The following is an 18,058-nucleotide window of genomic DNA, read 5'->3' on the forward strand; positions in this document are numbered from 1 at the left end:
ATTTGGATTGTCTGTGTTCAACAAGCATTGCCTTTTCTAAGGGATTTCTGATAACTCCTTTTAAATAGATCAAGATAAATGTTAATTACAAGTATATAGGGAATTCAAACATCATTTGGACAACAAATGGAGCTCGTTATATTAGTTGTTACACCAAACAATATATTTCAAATGATTATCAACATTAATTAAGATGATTATGGATTTGCAGATAATGAAAACCTAAAATTCAGTTTCTGAAATAATTTGAAAACAAATTAAAGCATTTTAATACAGACATTCAGCCTATTGAAAAGCATCAGTTAGGCCTACTCCATTAATGCTGCATGGCAGGTCAACCTGTAGCACTGCTGAGTGTGTGTATATATATATATATATATATATATATATATATATATATATATATATATATATATAATCTCTGTCTGTCTGTGTGTGAGGTCATGTGTGGATTAGCTCTTACTTACTTAATCATTTTGTTTGTACAGATTCTGAGCTAGGGAGCATGGGGGCATCCCACCAAGTGGATACTGATCCTTGTCTGGGAGAAGTGCTTCCAGAGACAAACACGAACGAATCCACCTGATTGTCATTAGACGAGTTAAACTAATTGAGGCGCATGTCTGACATGAGCTCCGATATGTCTGCAGGCTAATTAAAACAGCATGCTATAGTAAAGCTGGTAAGGCTGCTCTGACCCGGGACTCTTCCGGGTCATGAACAAGTATGAGGGCAATGCAGGCTTTGTTTGGAGAACAGCAGTGGTCAGATCGGGCTTGTGACCCCTTGACTGCTCCATCACCTGCTTTACGCTGCTGCGGAGCGACCGCTTCAGACGTTTCACAGCTTCACGAGTGAAAATGGCAGTGTTCCTCCTAGCCTGCTGCTCGCTTTCATTCCCAAACGTGCGCAACAGTGCGCGCAACACCCTGGTCTAGCTTTACGCGCACAATCCACGACCCCGTTAGAGCTTCTGACGCGAGGTAAACGAACTTTTGCGATGAGCGGTGACAATCTATGTTTAAATGACGCAAAATCAAACCATAATAACTTTTCATTTCTCCTCCAGTTACATCCCTTTACTACCCACGTGTGCGCGCTTCGCCAGTGACTTTCAGAAAGCGCTACAGGTTTGAGTAAAATGTGTTTCTCAGCGCCCTCTCCCATCAGCCCGCCGAACCTCTGCTATTATTACCAAGTCAGTGGTTGGAAAGTGCGCAGCCATCCCGTGGGAGGTTTTGTTCCTCACCCTAGCATCTGCAGAGACGGGTCGGAGGTGAGCTGTGGTTTTTCAGTCAGTGCCAAACGGAAGCTGTGAGGAGAAGGACACGCGCTGTGATGGCTCATGGATTTCCTGCATGGACGAACATTTACGCACAGTCGAAGTTTCTTTAGATTGAGAATTTGGAGTTTACTGCATTAATGGTGCTCTTTTGATCAATCTGGAGACGATGAAGTATATTCTTGAATAAGTTGTGAATTGTTCAAATTTTTTCACTGATAAGAAATCCACGAAGAGGAAAATGGATATCTTTCTTTTTTCATTTTATTTAATGTTTATTAAAGAGGCTTATTCATTCAGCTACAACACTGCCAGCAAACTCCAACCTCATATGTGAGTAAATACTGGTTTTATTTATATGGCACTGTGTTTCACCTGTATTAGCTAAGCATATTTACTAAATCCTCAGTTTCTTTGAGTTTAGAGGACTCATATTTTGCTGCTTGGCAACAGGTTGGGTGCAGCTTCTATGCAATAGTAAAAGGACCTTGCCTGTTTTGATACCTAAATTTCTTTCCAGCAACAAGTAAAAACCATCAGTTTTCTTTTAAAGATACAGAATTCTACATTTAAACAAAAGCTGTCTTAATTTGGTCAAAAATGAATACTTTATTTAGTTTGATTTTCACTCTTTAATGAAAATATACACTGTCAAAGAAAAAAAATGGCAATTTTTGACTATATTCTGACATCTTGCCCTAGCAAATTGTTTCACCCCGTGACGTCACTACCCACATGGGCTCATGCAATAGGTTGCTATTGCTTAAAACACAAAAAACTGATTTCTGGTCAAGCACATTCATTCCAAATTGATCCTAGTTATACAATACTGTCAGGTTCTGTGTATTATTCAAATTGGTTGAAAAGTCGCTTGCATTGTGTCGTTGACTTTGCAGCAATCCCTCATACTGAGCATGCATGTAGTGACAGTGACAAAAAATCATTGAAGAGGAATAAAAAACCTCCAACAGAACCAGGTTCAGTGCATGCAGCCATCTGCCATTGCTGACTGGGGTTTAAAGCAGAGCATACACACAAAAAAGAGAAATACAGAAGTTTTAATCCAGGTGTATTTTCTATGCCAAAGAAAAGTAAAAAGTAAATGGCATCTTTAGCTCCTTTAGTATTACATATTGTCCCCACCACTCTTTGTGAGTGTTCTCAGCTACTCAAGATATACATCTGGTGGGGGCATTAGGAGCAGTTAGTCCATCCAAGTGGACAAATATGTTATTAGTGGTCGAATGCTTGACTCTTTATTGCGATGACGATTGCTATTCGATATATTTTGCAGCACAACTGTCCACAAATATGTAAAAACAGACCAGTTTCTCATTTCTCTTTATTGGGGATTTTGTTCTCATTATTCTAAATATGAAAAAAAAAATGTAAGCCTAATATAATTTCTACACCATTGCATCAAATCCAGTATTTGTATCATCCAATAAATCTTCTTTCTGGTTTTTTTTTATCATCTAATCTCTACATTGTGCATGTAATTTCTCTTTTAAAATGTGTGACTTTCCTCCAATATTCACTCTATTGTCTTCACGCAATCACCAACTCTAACAATTAGTTTTAGGCCCCTCAAATAAAGAGCCAGTCAGCTGTAACAGGTAGTCCCAACCTCACACAAATAAACAATTGCTTCAATTTATGTGAGAACAATAAGGCCTTTCATCATGCCGTTATATATACAGCTGGAGGTGATGGTGATTACTGTTGTTTATGAGATGAACAGCTGGATGTTATCTCCCGATTCCTGCTGATCCGCACACATGCCAGTCCTCACCGCTTCTTGGAGAGTTCAACAAAAGCAAACGTTTTAAAGATCACGTTGCAGTTTTTCGTGCCTGGACTCCCCTGGTAGCTGACCCAGACAGGCTTTGTGCCGCAAGAAATGTCTGATTACAGTGCTCACCACATTTCACCTGATGGAGTAAAATGTTGCCTCCATTTTTTTTAGCTTTAGCTTCAAACCTGTAAGTAAAGCATGTAGGTATAGAAAATATCTATCTATCTATCTATCTATCTATCTATCTATCTATCTATCTATCTATCTATCTATCTATCTATCTATCTATCTATCTATCTATCTATCTATCTATCTATCTATCTATCTATACTGCTATTACAGCTGCAAGCTTTGCGCAACTAGCATCAGAGACCTTTGCCTACTCTTCTTTCTTTGGTCAGATTGGATGAAAAACATGAGAAAATCAATGTTCTCATTTTGCTGGAATTGGATTTAGGTCTGGACTTTGACTAGACCATTCAAACAAAAGAGTATGAATTGCTCTAACCATTTCCCTTTAGCTCTGACTGTATGTTGGAGGTCTTCCTCCTGTTGGAAGGTGAACCTCTGCCCCAGTCTCACCTCTTTTGCAGCATCTAAACATTGCTCTCTTTTTAGATTAGCCTCTCTGTAAAATGTTACTGCCACCACCTTATTTCATGTTGGAGATATTGTTGACGTATAGTGTTAGTTTTCTACAAGGCACAGCGTTTTGTGTCCAAAAGTTCTTGACTTTTTTCCCCCCATTCTTGCTTTCCTCCCCTACATGGCTTGTGGCAAACTGCATACAGGATGTCTGATGGTTTTCTTACCAGGATGGCTTTCTCCTTTCTGCTTTTTCATTAAGGTCATATTTGTGGAATGGACACCTAATGACTGCTACCTGAGCTATTAGTCTCTGCAACTCCTCCAGAGTTATCATAGTTGGCTGTTTCTCTAACTAAAGCTTGCAGTTGTCATACTATGTCTGTGATATGTTCAGAGCTTGGTAATATTATTACCATTATAGATAATATGATAACAATAATAATAGTATAACCTAACTTTGATTTAAAGCTCTCCACAATTTTATTGCTGACCTATGTTTTGTTTCTAGTTCTTCATGATACTCTTTGCTCTCTGACAAAGCTCAGGCCTTCACAGAAATAACACAATTATACTGAGGATTGCATGAAACTGGACTCTACTTACAAATTAGGTGATTTCTGAAGGCTAATGGTGGCAGTACGTTTTATTTAGGGGTTGAATACAAAGGTGTGCCCGAATCCTCAGATTTATAGGTAAAAAAAAAATGTTTTTTTTAAAATGATGCACTCACCTTCCACTTCTAAATTATGCACTACTTGGTGTTCGTGTATTATATAAAACTTAATTGTGGTTACAAGGAAAGGCCCTTTACTATTCTAAACTGTATATAAGGAATTTCTCTTGAGTTGTAAAAACATTCTCAGAAATCCGACTCGGCAGAGGTAAGGACTTCCCAGGCATCGCTCTATCAACAATCGGAAAAATGCCTGACACGAGCTTCGCCCATCTGTCTTTTCTTACAACCCCTCCTGAAGTGTTCATAAATTTACTCTCACAGTCGTCCATACATCTGTGGAAACGCAGCAGACCAACTTGACACGTTAAGTATTTTCCCTGCTGTTTTTCATTCCAGGCCCAATGTGTGCACCGAGAGGGAAGTGACACTGGTTGCTCAGAGGCAGCCGTGTGTGCAGGCCTTCACACGCATGGTTAAAGTGTGGAAGCAAGGCTGCGCGGGGCAGCTGTGGTGCATGGGATATGAGCGGAGGTGAGTAACATAGTTCATCTGCAGTGCTCCTCCCTTTCATCACTTAAAGGCTCCTAGTCTGCTCTTAAACAAACTAACATCTCCTGCAGGGGATGTCGTGCTTTGCTAACTGAACCCTGGCATGAGCAAAACATTAATTCACTGGATTTGCATGATCACATGATTCATGCTACCAGAATGTTTTATCCAGTAGGTCTTGATTAAAAAAAAATCCAAAACAGGATGAGATGTAGCTTCGTGATTTCCTCTTTGGCACTGCTGTAAAGTTAAGTGCAAGGTGAATGCTACCTCTACCTGCTATTTAACGTTCCTCTTCTTGCAGCTGACATTCCTTTTTAAGTACGAGCATTTCCTTCTGAGGTTTACTTGAGTTCCCCTGATCCATCTCTCTGCATTATTTACCATGTCGACAAAGTCAGAAGCTCCTTTGATGGCAGCCAAGGCAACAATTATGCGCTGTAAACTAGATGCATAATGTGGGCCAAGCAATGAGAGGGTCGCTAAAGTACAGGGACAGCCTTAACGTTAAAAGCCTGGGAAATTTTGGTTTACCTCTCTCATCAACTTCAAAGAGCCGGGTTTCTGATCAGGTGCTATACATAACAACGAGGATCATGGTTTGAAATAACAATCTTATTCCAATTTTCACACATCTTTAGTCGTACTTTGTTAGGTTCAATTTCTGTCACAGCCTTTACAGCGAGGAAAAATGCTTATTGAATACCATTTTCTCAGTAAATGTATGTCTAACTGGGTTATGGACATGAAAGTCACACCAGATATCATTAAAATCTCAAGAAATTCACACCCATAGATAACGCATAACAAATAAGTTGATAAATCTAAGTTATGTGTAAATGGAATGACACAAGGAATACTAAAATCCATTCAAGACATTAAGATGTGTCCTATATGAAGAGTAGCACCTCATATTACTAAGTTGTTAATTTGGCCAATCACAAAATCTGTTTAAACCTTGAAGGTTGTCCCTCTTCTATGTATCCTGATCTTCAGTTTTTAGATTTTATGCTGATTTCAAGCTGTGTGAATGAAAGGGCCGTTAGATGAGATTGACTTTCTTTCTCCAGCATGGGGAGCTTCGTAGAGAATTGATCAAAAACTGTGTACATAATAAAATAAAATGTGCAGCCATAATGAGAATGTCTATGAAAAAAATGCCAAAAAGCAGACAATTGAGTTTTCTTGGCTGCCTGCTTGGGATTTTCTCTTGTCAAACATTCCTCCCTCATTTATCTTCAGGTGTTTGTCAATATTGCCCTTATAGATTTCTCCATTTATCCTTCCTTTTAATTACATGATGTCTGGGAGAACCAAATTATATATAAAAAAAGTCCCAACCCATAATTTTCCCACCTTAAACATCACTTATGTAGTTTTGGGCTAAGGTGCAGTGCTGAGGATGAATGTCACTTTTCTCAAATGATTGGACCTTATTCTCCCAGTATTTCATTGGCTTCTCAAAAGGAGCCGCTTTCAAAAAGCTTCATCAGGATTTTCTTCAGGAGTGGAGCCTTACGCTGTGTGTGTGTGTGTGTGTGTGTGTGTGTGTGTGTGTGTGTGTGTGTGTGTGTGTGTGTGTGTGTGTGTGTGTGTGTGTGTGTGTGTGTGTGTGTGTGTTGTCTTCTTGGTAAAATTTTAGCTGCCAATTGCAGGTCTTTCTGCAGCTCTGTCTGAGTGGTCCTAACCACTTTGGGATTACGGCTCCAATGGTGCTCAGAAGTTTTATGTTGGTCACCAAGTCCATCAGTATGTTTCACAAGAATAAGACTGTTAAGGTTTTGAGAGGGCGCTTTGCTTGTATGCTTTTTTCTATTTAACCCTGGTAATGAGAAACCTTTTTATAGGTCATTAGTTAGCACTACACCGGTGTATATTAATTGGCACTAAGTGATTTCAGATTATTTGTTGGCTTTCTGTACCTTTTTTTGCATAATTTTTCATTTATTTTTATTTATTCTTAGTCCTTTTACCTTGTTACACATCGTTTTGGACTGATTTCATTTGATTTGGTTGTAGCTGTGGAATTACTTGGTTGCTATCAAACATATGGTGTGAAATTCCTGTTAATAGCTTGATTAGAAATATATTGACTGAGAAAAATTCAACATGCTGTTGTTGTTGTTATTCTTTTGAATAATAATTCTTAACAGACATCTTATGTTTACAGGACAGCCTATTACACGGCATACAGGCAGGTTTACAAACAGGACTATCAAACGGTACACAAGTGTTGTCCTGGGTGGTCTCAGCTCAATGGAGACGCAGGTTGTCTCTATCGTAAGTATCCTCTCACATTTTCTATCCTGCATTCCTAAATGATTTGATTTCTGGTGTTTTTCTGGAGTGCTAATTTTTTAACAGTTTATAAGATCCTCTCTAAGAGATCTTTCCGTAAAAAAAAATGTCTAGCAAAGGTCTAAAAGGGTCAAGAGTCCCTTTGCCTCTCCAGACAGCGGAGCAGATGTTATTAGTTAGTGCCAAGGTGTGCTTGAGTTGTTGCAACACTTCAGCTTGTTTCACATGCTGGGATAATATAGCTAATTGTTGACAGAGTTCAAATGTTGACATTTGTTCACAAATTGGATTAGCCTTGTGGTGTCTACGTCTCCATTTGTGTTGGGGGGGAGGGGAAGCCAAGTTATGTCATGACTCCTGTAGTTTATGATCAAAAGAATAGGATTTATAGGTGTGTTTTTTTTCAAGCTGTAGTATTACTATACGTTTCAAATGCAAAAAGATTAAATGGCTGCATAGTTTCTAATGACGGCATAATGGGTATAAGATAAAAAGCTGCTGTATGATACGAACAAAGAAAATCTACAAACTATCTTGCTTTGCTAAATATTACTCCAAAGTTTTAATGAACTGCAAGCCTTTCCACACTTAAATTAAGCAGAGGTGTCATTCCATTTCTATCAGTTTTAAGGTGTTACAAGGAATTCACTACATAGATTTCTATCTGGTTGAAACTTCAAATACAAAACAAACTGAACGGAGGGACGCCTGGATACATTTAAAGAATGGAACAGGACATTTATTATGGAAATATCAATTGATTCTATACTATTTTCATCCATACTTGCACATACCTGGAATATGCTTAATTTGCAATTTTTTTCAGACTGTTAGCAGTTCTGGGAATTATTTCTGGTGATCACAGTTTAGCTTCCAGCCGTCCCTCTCCTTATGTACTAGCTTTGTTTCATGCTATTGTGACACAGAATGGTCCTTTGATGGGACTTTACAACCAGTGATCCAGATCGAATAGCCTGCATACCATGAATCGACTCTTGACAAAGATTTCCTGTAAACAGTTTGTCCCTTGGCTTTTAGCCGTACACAAAACCTCTCATGTTTTTGATCTTCTGCCTGTAACTGAGTGGTGGTTAATTTCCAGCCCTCGCAACCCCTGATCGGGCAAATCACTCATTGGGATAGCCCTCTAATGGAAGGTGGATGGGATGGGGAGCTGGAGTAAAAAAAAAAAAATCTCCTGGATTTTTCTGTCATCATGCATCCTATTATTGTCTCTATCAAAGAGCTCTTTGTTTCTAAGGAGAAAGTTATGGTATTAAATTATACAGTGAAGCAACGCACTGCTCGCACTCCAATGAGTCTGGTTTGTTTTAAAACACTCTGATAGAAATGCCTTAAAGAGACGTTCCTCCATGCTGCCCATTGTCTGTACTTAAGCTAGATAATGGCTGCTCTCTTCAGCATGAGGCTAGGCTTTTATCTCAGTAACCAAAGACGGTGGCAGCACTTTCAGATGGGACGAACTAATCACCCCTCTCTCTGAGCCATTGAACCTGGATAAAAGGAGGCTCACACCACAGGCCTCCCACTCCTGCACACTTTGCTACATGCTATCTGTACTGTACTTCAGTCGGCACAATGCAGTCAGTGTGGCTGTTTTTCAACAGGACCTCCAGGGCCCAAAAGGAGGCGAATCAGCTCTGCGAAATTTGCAGCTTTAGCAAATCCTCCTTAAACCCCCAGATAGGACGAATGGGGATGCTTTGTGCTGAAATGGTGATTTATCCTTAGGTACTTTAGAGAGTTTCTTTCTCTGTTGTCTCTCATTGAATTACGTGTGTGTGTTCCCAAAATAATGACAGGGTTTAAGACTATAAGGCTGAGACCAGTTTATTTATTATGAAATCAAGTTTGGCTCATCAACCAGTTGCTCTTGTTGAGCAATTTTCAACTTAATCCCACTGGTCACTTTATACGTACAATGCCGAAAGCACTAGTAACCCATTTTTTAAAATGCATTTAATCATAGTACACCTGCAGACAAGGTGCATTTTTTTTGTGTGATAAATCAACACAAGTGGTGCATTACTGCGTAACCGAAGTATAATTCATGGTTTCCCCATTTACATTGAATTTTACCCATTCTTTCTTGCAAAACGACTCACTGTCCTTCAGACTGCACAGAGGGCATCTGTGAACTTTGATTTTCAAAGTTGAACAGAACCATCCCCACAGCGTTATGCTGCCACCACCATGTCTTACCATTGGGATGTGTGTTAAGGTCAATGTGCAACTATTTTTTTTTTTTTTTTACCACAAACTGTTTTGCAGGCAGGGTAAAAAGTTTTGTTTGGACGCATCTGGTAGGAGCACCTTCGTCCACATTTTTGCATTTTGCAAAAATGAGGGGACAGAAACGGGACTTGCTATGGCTTTTTGTTTTTCAATAGTTGCTTTCTTCTTGCCACTCCGCAGATTTTTGGGGTACCAGCACAGGGATTTTCTGTCAAGAGTCTCTCACCAGAGCTCTGGATCTCAGTAGCTCCCCCAGAGTTACTAAGGACCTCTAGGAGGCTTCTCTGACTAACGCTACCCTTGCTCAGCCTATGAGTTTAAATGAACAGCTTATGTGCTCACACAGACCACAAAGGCCTTCATGGACCAGACTTATACTGAGATTAAAGTGCATATGGGCTCTATAAGCTAATTAGGTAACTTTTAAAGTCAGTTGGATGCACTGAATTTAATTTAGGAGTATCAGTAAACGGGGCCAAATACAAATGTGATGAGTTTTCAAATTTCAGTGTGAAAAATGTTAAGCCATGTATAATTTTCCTTTCACATCAGTTTGCTTCGCTCTATGTTGGTCTGCCACACAATGTAAAACATTGAAGATTGTGGTTGTCACAGGGTAAAATTTAAGGCATATATGAAGGCTTTTGCAAGGGAGTCTATAGATTTTTTATTCTTTTACGTTTAATCGACACATTGCAGAATGGCCGATGTCGTCTTGTAGTCTGTGCTCTCAGTTGCTGAGGCTGGGCATTTCGGAAAAAAGACTAATTAGTCACATATTTGGAGAAAAGAAATAGACCACAGCACAGCAAACATCTGGCTGTTTTCTTGCTTCATTGAGCTAACTTGTCCTCCCCCTCCATCTTTGCATCTTGCAGTTTACGGCCACCCTCATTTCATTGCAAAAGTTTTATGTTTTCTATTTGCACAGCATGTGTTCAGTGTTCTTGAGCCCTTTGCAAATATCTTTAGACTGTTGTTTGCCATGTTCTGATATATTAGTGTTATTGCCCAAAGGGAAAACTCTGCTACTTAGCATTTGTCATAATGTTTTTCACCATGTACACATGTTTTAAAACATCTTACACCCTGCCTGTAATGTCTTTTTTTCATCAGTCCAGTATGTGGAATGGGGAGTCAGAATGTAATGTTGCAACATACAATAGAAGGGTGTCCTTTGTGTCTTTTTGAAAGGACTCCAATTTGCTCAATGTCTTGTTTTTCTCCAGGTTAAGGGCCCTTGACTTTGTGATGGCGACTTCCTCCACTTAGACAATTTAAGGGCCAATCAATCAGCAAGTTAAACCTTTTTCACTAGCCAAGCAGCCAAGGGATGGGTGAGGATGGTCAGGGTCTGAAAGCAAGCTGATTGGATGAAACAATAAGCTTTGTGACAGGGGCTGAGGGGCACGGACGATGGCTTCTCCAGTCTGTCGTCCTCGTTAACTGCTGAATAGGAACCAACCTTTTGTGATGAGACTGGCGAAGGTAGCTACATGTGAAATGGGTCCAGGGGCTAGAAAAGGAGGAAGTGGTCCTCTCTGTAGCCATGGGTGGTCTTTTTGTGTGTCCACACATGGTGCATAGTTGAACAACCATTCGGATGCAATCAGATAAACGGACCCTAAAGCGGAGGCCTCTAAATGATACAGTATGCATCCTTGCACCAATATTTCATGTGCTCTAAGGAGTAATTCAAACCATTTTTGTTTTCATTTTTCAGAGCTAGATTACTATCAAATTTATCATCGCCAGCTGGAAGTTTCAAATAAATCAGATTTAATCATCTTCAAAGAAAATATGTAGAATGGGCCTTAAGCATCAGGACATTGCTTTTTAGCTTCAACTGTGCACCGATTCTGCTGTGTGGAAGTAATGGAGGTAAAGGAGGCTGGTTAAGGATACAGAAAGAGGGCAGTGTTTACCAAAATTCATAGATCATGGATAAGGCTGCTAATGAAGTCATACTGTTCAGGTTTTTATTCCAATTATTTTAGAGATATAAGGTATCAAAATCACAAGCACTTTGCAGAAAATGAGAGGAAAGGGACTTGGAGCATTTGACATTTTCTCTTGAAATCTCTGGGGTGGTTCCAAAACAAAAAACATTTGAAAAGGTAGCTAATTTTTTATTTTATTTTTATTTACTGAAGGATTTTTAGAATAATTTAACTGACAAAATTTTTTAAAAATGTAGAAATGATTTCACAGTAAATTAACATTCCTGCATAGCACTGACTAAAAATAAAAACTATTTAACATGTTTTATGTAGCACTTATTTATCCACAATATTCAATTTTAAACCTATTTAAAAAAGGGTTCCTGGGCAAGATGGCTGCATCATAGTTACACAAATAAAATAAAGTTAAAACAGAAAAGAAACTGATTAAAACAAGTTTCATCAAAGCATGATGATTAGTTTTCATTTACAACACATATACTACATATTCAGTTGTCAATAAGTCCTTAATGGTATTTTTAAGAAAAATCAAACCTGACAGGTAATCCAATTTATTATGTCTACTCACACCAGGATGAGTCTGCAAATACTTTAAACACATTTGTGCTCTTATTTGAGGATTGAATTGCATACTTTGTCTATCTGATGGATGCTAATAACGTCTGGTGACTTTAGGAGAACATAATAAATGAGGAAAATCACCCACTGTTGAAACATTTTCTATGTTTCAATCTACATTTCAAATAAGACCAACATTTTGACTTACGCCCCAATGACGACTTGAATCAGACACAATTCTCAGAGATTATATATTTGTATATTTGCATGAGTAACATTTCTTTGTGTTCAAGTACTGAAATGTAGCTTGTGTAAGTTATTTTAAAGACAATCTAAATTAAAGTTGTAATTAAACTTAATGTGACATTTAAAAGGTACCTTTTATTTGTTGAAAAATTAAGATATTCGTAGAAATAGGTCATTCAACCACCTTATTGTTCATTGTATAAAGTGCCCCCTTAGCATGAGGCAAACTAAAATCAAACCTTAATATGTATGGATTTATTTAGAAATAAAGTCCAAATGTTCATAAAGTGGTCAGAATGAACTGGAAATGATCCTCAGTTCAGTCCTGGGTCCAACTACAAAGGACAAAGTTTCTGTTCAATCCTTCATGTAAAATGTTATGATGGAGACCCCAATTTCCATAAAACTCACAAATGAGTAACTCTTTTATATTTAAAAGTTTGTGTGATTTACATTTCATTTATTTAGGTATGGTCATTATCCACTAAATGTAATATAATATAATTCAGCCGCAGAAAGTCTTGACGTTAGCACAATCAGGGGCAACATTACTAACTAAACATGTCTTAAAGTCCATTTACTGAGTAGGAAACGTAGCTGACAGTCTAACTACATGGTCCTGCATCACGCTTGTACTGCTTTGGTCTGCATCCTTACAAAGCTTCCACACACCTCATTTATAGCCAGCTTACCTGAAGTACTGTCTGAAGCACTAACATAAAACCTTTTTTCCTTTTGAAAACAGTGAAAAATATTTAGAACTGGGCTCTTATAATGCTGAATCAGACACTTTATATCAGCTGTGTGTGTTGTTTTTTTTTAACCAAAGCTAACCAATGACTAGGGCCTGTAACTGTTTTAAGAAAAATAAACTAAAAATATTGATAATAGAATACTATCATCAACAGTTATGACATTATACATGCAGCACTCACTGAAAATGATTAGGTACTAGACGGAAAAAATGCAGGATGTACAATATAATGTGGAGTAAAGTCCCCGGTTGAAGGGTCCTGCATGCTGTCATGAAGCGGACCCAAACTCATACAACTGGTATTTAAAGTCACCGACATCAGTCAGAGTATATCTATCATAGCTGTCCCCAGTTGTCACAATACTTATTTGAAATTTCGCATTCCTCTGAAGAGCAGGGCATAATTTATACCCTTAAAGTACAGCTCTTAGGTCTGGGTGTACCAATTATGGCACCAAGCTGAGCCCTTTCTGCAGGTTTTTATGCTCGGGAATTGTGCTGAACGTGTTCTCCCGTAGGGTAACGTAGGGAGGTTAAACAGACCAAGAGATCCTAAACAAACACAGGGTTTCCTTTGTATTGATGTGGACATCCCTCTCAGAAGGCATCCGTGTGGCACTGGCTTGTCTCTTCTGCTCTTTGCTTGAGTTGCTGACCTCTGCTCCCCTGTTTCTCTTTCTTTTGTGGATGCTGTTAATCCTCTCAAAGAAGGTGTCTTTGTAACACAGTGTCCACGGGAACAGACGAGTGGGTTTTATGGTACGCTGCATCCCACATTAAGGATTTGTTTCAGTGAAGATTAAGCAGCAGATGGGGCTCGCGTAGGGGGGGCTGCCCAAAAATGCCCTGGTTAGCAGCCAACAGTCTCTTGTATCTCATGTCTCTGAGCGGGGGAACTTGCATTCCCCTGGTTGTCGCTTTGCCATGATGCCCTGCAGTGACTCTGAGAGACTTCTGACCCTTTACTGTGGAGCTGCAGATTTTTTCCCCCCCACACTTAAAGCTTTTTAGGAATGTCTCATTAGTTTGATCTCTCACAGCTGGGTGTAACATTGTTCTAAAATATTTGGATCATGTTGAAATGTGCAAGTTAACCTGACTGCTGAGGAGCTTTTTTTTTCTGTCGATCTATCATCGACTACTTTCACCCCATTAAAATTCCCTCGCATTATATAACCAGAGAAAAAGGAACAGATACGCTTCCCTGTCGGGATTTTTTTGTATCTTCACTGTCAAGAACTTGAAATCATGAGGGGAAGATTATTGCTATGAAAGTTGTTATTCCTGTTGGAGTTGGGTTTATGGAGACAAACTTGACAAATCATTGTTTAGATGTTTTTTTTTTACTTGATTAATTTAACTTTCAAAGTGACTCTGTTGAAGACGTCAAAAAAAAAATCCATATTTTTTTAGCCTTAGCATTTACATTGCCGGGCAAAATCATAATTCCCTTGAACCTTTTGCACATTTTGGTACATTACAGCCTCAATATTTCATGAATTTTATTGGGAATTTATTTAATCGAATTACATAGGGTAGTACATAATGTTCCAATGAAAGTGAAAGCTCCAGGAAGTCTTGGATGCAGTTCGTCACAAGCCGTGTAGAGGACATAGCAAATAGAATTTTCAGTCTAGATGCAAAACGCTAAATATAGTAAATAAAAGCTAACACTGCACCTTTTCACTGAACAGACACACCGTCCCCACTGTGAAAAAAGATGGGGGCAGCATCATGCTTTAGGGAAATCTGTCCTGTAGCAGGTAAATACGGGACAATCCTGGATGAAAAAGACTGCAGAAGACCTGAGTCTATGGTGAAGGTTCAAATTCACTTACAAATTCAAACACAATTCAGGACAACCACCCTAAACATACAGTGGAACTGAAGCTACAGCACAATGGTTTCTAATCATATCTGTGTAACAGCACTTTCTATTGTCTTATTCCTGAAAAGTGCTTTATACATAAATTTGCCTTGCCTTAAAAATGACCCAAAGTTGAGGCCTATTTCCATTTTATCTCACTATGCTTAAGTCATTTTGCAATAAAGAATGGGTAATAATCTTAGGCTCTAGATGTGCAAAGGGTGTAGATGTGCCCGAAAAGACTTTAAGCTCTAATTGTTTATAGTGAGCATCAACTCATGCTGGTGCTTAATATGAACGCAGGTGTCACTTTTTAGATTTTTTGGCAAAAGGATTTCATAACCACATAATTTTCCTTTTTACTTTATATTTTCTTTTTGCTTGTTTATCTCATAGAATCCCCCCCCCCCCAAAAAAAACACACACACATAAGTTTGTGGGTGTAAAGTGAGAAATGATGAAAAGGTGGGCTCGAAAATGTTTGCAAGCAGCTGAAGATGTATATAAATATGGATGGGTCACGTTTAGTCTGATTGTTGCTTAGTCTAAATTGTGAAATATACATCCCACAAATTTCTCAATTTCATTTGCAATGAGTAGAAAAACTCATCAGTGACTTTACACTTCAGGGTAAAAAAAAAAAAAAAAATGTACCCCCTAATATCTGTAAAGCTGGTAGATATGTTTATAACAAAACCTGATCAGCAGCTCTGGTGCCACAAAAGGTGGAGGAGGGGTTTTGTACCAGTCAGCCTGTTTTAGCTGCATACTATGATATATATAATGTGATCTTTTTGTTTATTTTCAAATGGTTGTGTGGCTAAAAATGTTATCTAGTGTTAATCTATGCAAATTCTCAACATTGACTGCAAAAATAAAAATGAAATGACATGCAGCAGAAGGTGTTTACCTAACTAGCGTGTTGCTGTGTTAATTTTGAAAATGACCTAAAACTACCTAAATTCTGTTGTGGATTGTAGTCTTTATGCCAAATGGAGATAATCAGTGGCCACCATTTGACCACCTCTTGGAGGCACCCCTGTTTATCAGTATTTGATGTGATCTCGTGATGAGACGGCATTGATTCAATAATGAGCAGGCTCACAGTTTTTTGATTGGGGTTTGTGTTTTTAATCTTTACAGTGGATGGACAATTGTGAAATATTCGATGTTTAGTGATTGCACAGAGAATGGCAGGAATCTGTTTGTGAAATGTAAAATAAACCAAAACCTAGCATTTTATTGGTTTACCTGTATAGTTTAGTGTTTTCATAAATTCTGTGTGTGGGCTAAATACAAAGAGCACAATAACCTCGCCGAGCTGATTCAAAGGGAACCGAGGACTCTAATGCCTTCCCTCAGACCTTATAAGGCCAGCAAACCAGGACTAGAATAAGCAGTGCCCAGTGAAATGATTGCTCATGCTACCTCTGATTACAGTTCATGAACTGAAATAAATGTGACAGATGAAGATAATTTAAGGTGACTTTCTGACAACTCTCTAACAAGATTTCCATTCCCACTCCCAAAAAACATCTTGACTTTGCCTCCTCTTTCGTTGTCCACATGTGGGAACTGACGTGACCGGATGGCAGAGTCCAAGTCCCAACATAAATCCTAGCTCCATCTAAGGAGGCAGGCTCAGGCGCACGTGTATTATGGAAACTGGATGTCATGACTAATCTGAGTGTTATAAAGATTTATGCAACGGGAAGGTATAAACCCCTGAGGGAAATTCACATAGAGACTCCCAGCCTTGATCTGCGTGAAGATTTTTTTTTTAAATTTCCCATTTTAACCAGCATGACTCCTGGAGACCCTGAGCAGACAGGTTTGCTTGTTCCATGAGACAGATGAGCTGTGCTACCCTGTAGCTGTAGGACTTTTACCATGTAACTCACTCAGTCACAGTTGTAGTTAATCATTGTAGCGATACAGTTCCCATTTGACATTGACATAAACTCATCATAGGCATGACTGTGGTAATAATTTGGGCTTTCAGTGATTTATTTGAACCATTCTTTCTGATATTTGTTGGTCCATACAAGGTAAAAATTATGCACACACTCTTGAATTTATGGCGAAATCCAAGCCGGTGTTTGAAAGAACCTTTATAACTTAAAGAAAGACTATACACACTTTTTGTAGACGTCAACCTTCAGGATTGATTCTGCCGTGATATTTGACTCTTCTTAGCAGGAATACCAGAGTTTATTTAAACTGATTGGTTTTTTTGCACTAAACCAGTTTAAAATAAAATAAAAACTCCATACATTTTCTATAGGGTTAAAGTCCAGGTCACACCAGAAGCTTAATGTCTGGTTTACACCTGGTTCAGCTGTGACACAATGTTAGAGAAAGGCATCGGCTGAGTTACTGCTGCCCACAACTTCATGTACTCCTGTAGATAATGCACATTGACTCTGTCATTCAGAGTTTAACCCCGTCTCTCTCCTAGATATAGATATTAGCTGAGCTTTTACTGCAACTAACTGTATGTGCTCTCTTTCATCCTGTAGACTTGAAAACTTGCTCAAAGCTTACCTGTTTAGCTGTGTTTCCCTCCTAGATGAAGCTACTAAAGAAGCGAGTACTGACAGTGACTTTTTACTTTTCTCTCACATTGAAAGTACTCCTGGAGGGGGAGGAAAGGATGGATGGATGGCTGGATGGAGGGATAGACTTAAAGTTTCAGTAGGCAACCTTTATAAAAACATTTTTTTTCACATATTTGAAAAACTGTCACTATGTTCTAGGATAATATGAGACAGCTAATCCGTGCAAAAAAAAAATCAAGCTCATCTGGCTCCTCCCAGCGGTCCTTTTGGCATTTGCACAAATATATCGCTCCCGGTCAGAAACAACCAATCAGAGCCAGGAGGAATGGCTTAGAAGTGTTTATCACTCTCAAGTCCACGCTGCTCACACCTTCACAGCACATACCATCGCTCAAGATTACAAAAACAATCTAACGTTATGGGAAAACTGCCAATTTCTCGAGTGGCACCTGCTCAGAAAGCAAAGATAAGTAAACAGAGGAAGACTGATGACGAAAGGCAAGTTAATAAAGAATTAGACTGATCCCAAAATAAAACAGGGATAAACATCGGAGCAACACAGCAGGCTCTGCTGTGTTGTAGGAGCTGTGGAGGGAGGGCTGCAGCACAGCGGAGAGCAACAGGATAAGTTGACGGTTTTCTCAGAACTCCCCACTGCAGCTTTGAAGTA

The 18,058-nt window shown here is 38.8% G+C and overlaps 1 protein-coding gene across 1 annotated transcript in view; it reads left to right on the forward strand.

Moving 5' to 3' along the window:
- The first annotated feature begins 784 nt into the window (after positions 1–784).
- The window catches only part of megf6b (multiple EGF-like-domains 6b), an 82,692-nt gene continuing 65,418 nt past the window's right edge, over positions 785–18,058 (forward strand). The window contains exons 1-4 of the mRNA XM_012881374.3: positions 785–983; positions 1,070–1,615; positions 4,738–4,872; positions 7,061–7,170. Coding sequence (XP_012736828.2) covers positions 1,524–1,615; positions 4,738–4,872; positions 7,061–7,170 — 337 coding nt within the window. The 5' untranslated portion in view covers positions 785–983; positions 1,070–1,523. The remainder of the gene's footprint in view (positions 984–1,069; positions 1,616–4,737; positions 4,873–7,060; positions 7,171–18,058) is intronic.

Source organism: Fundulus heteroclitus, chromosome 20, assembly GCF_011125445.2.
Source record: "Fundulus heteroclitus isolate FHET01 chromosome 20, MU-UCD_Fhet_4.1, whole genome shotgun sequence".
NCBI lineage: Eukaryota > Metazoa > Chordata > Actinopteri > Cyprinodontiformes > Fundulidae > Fundulus > Fundulus heteroclitus.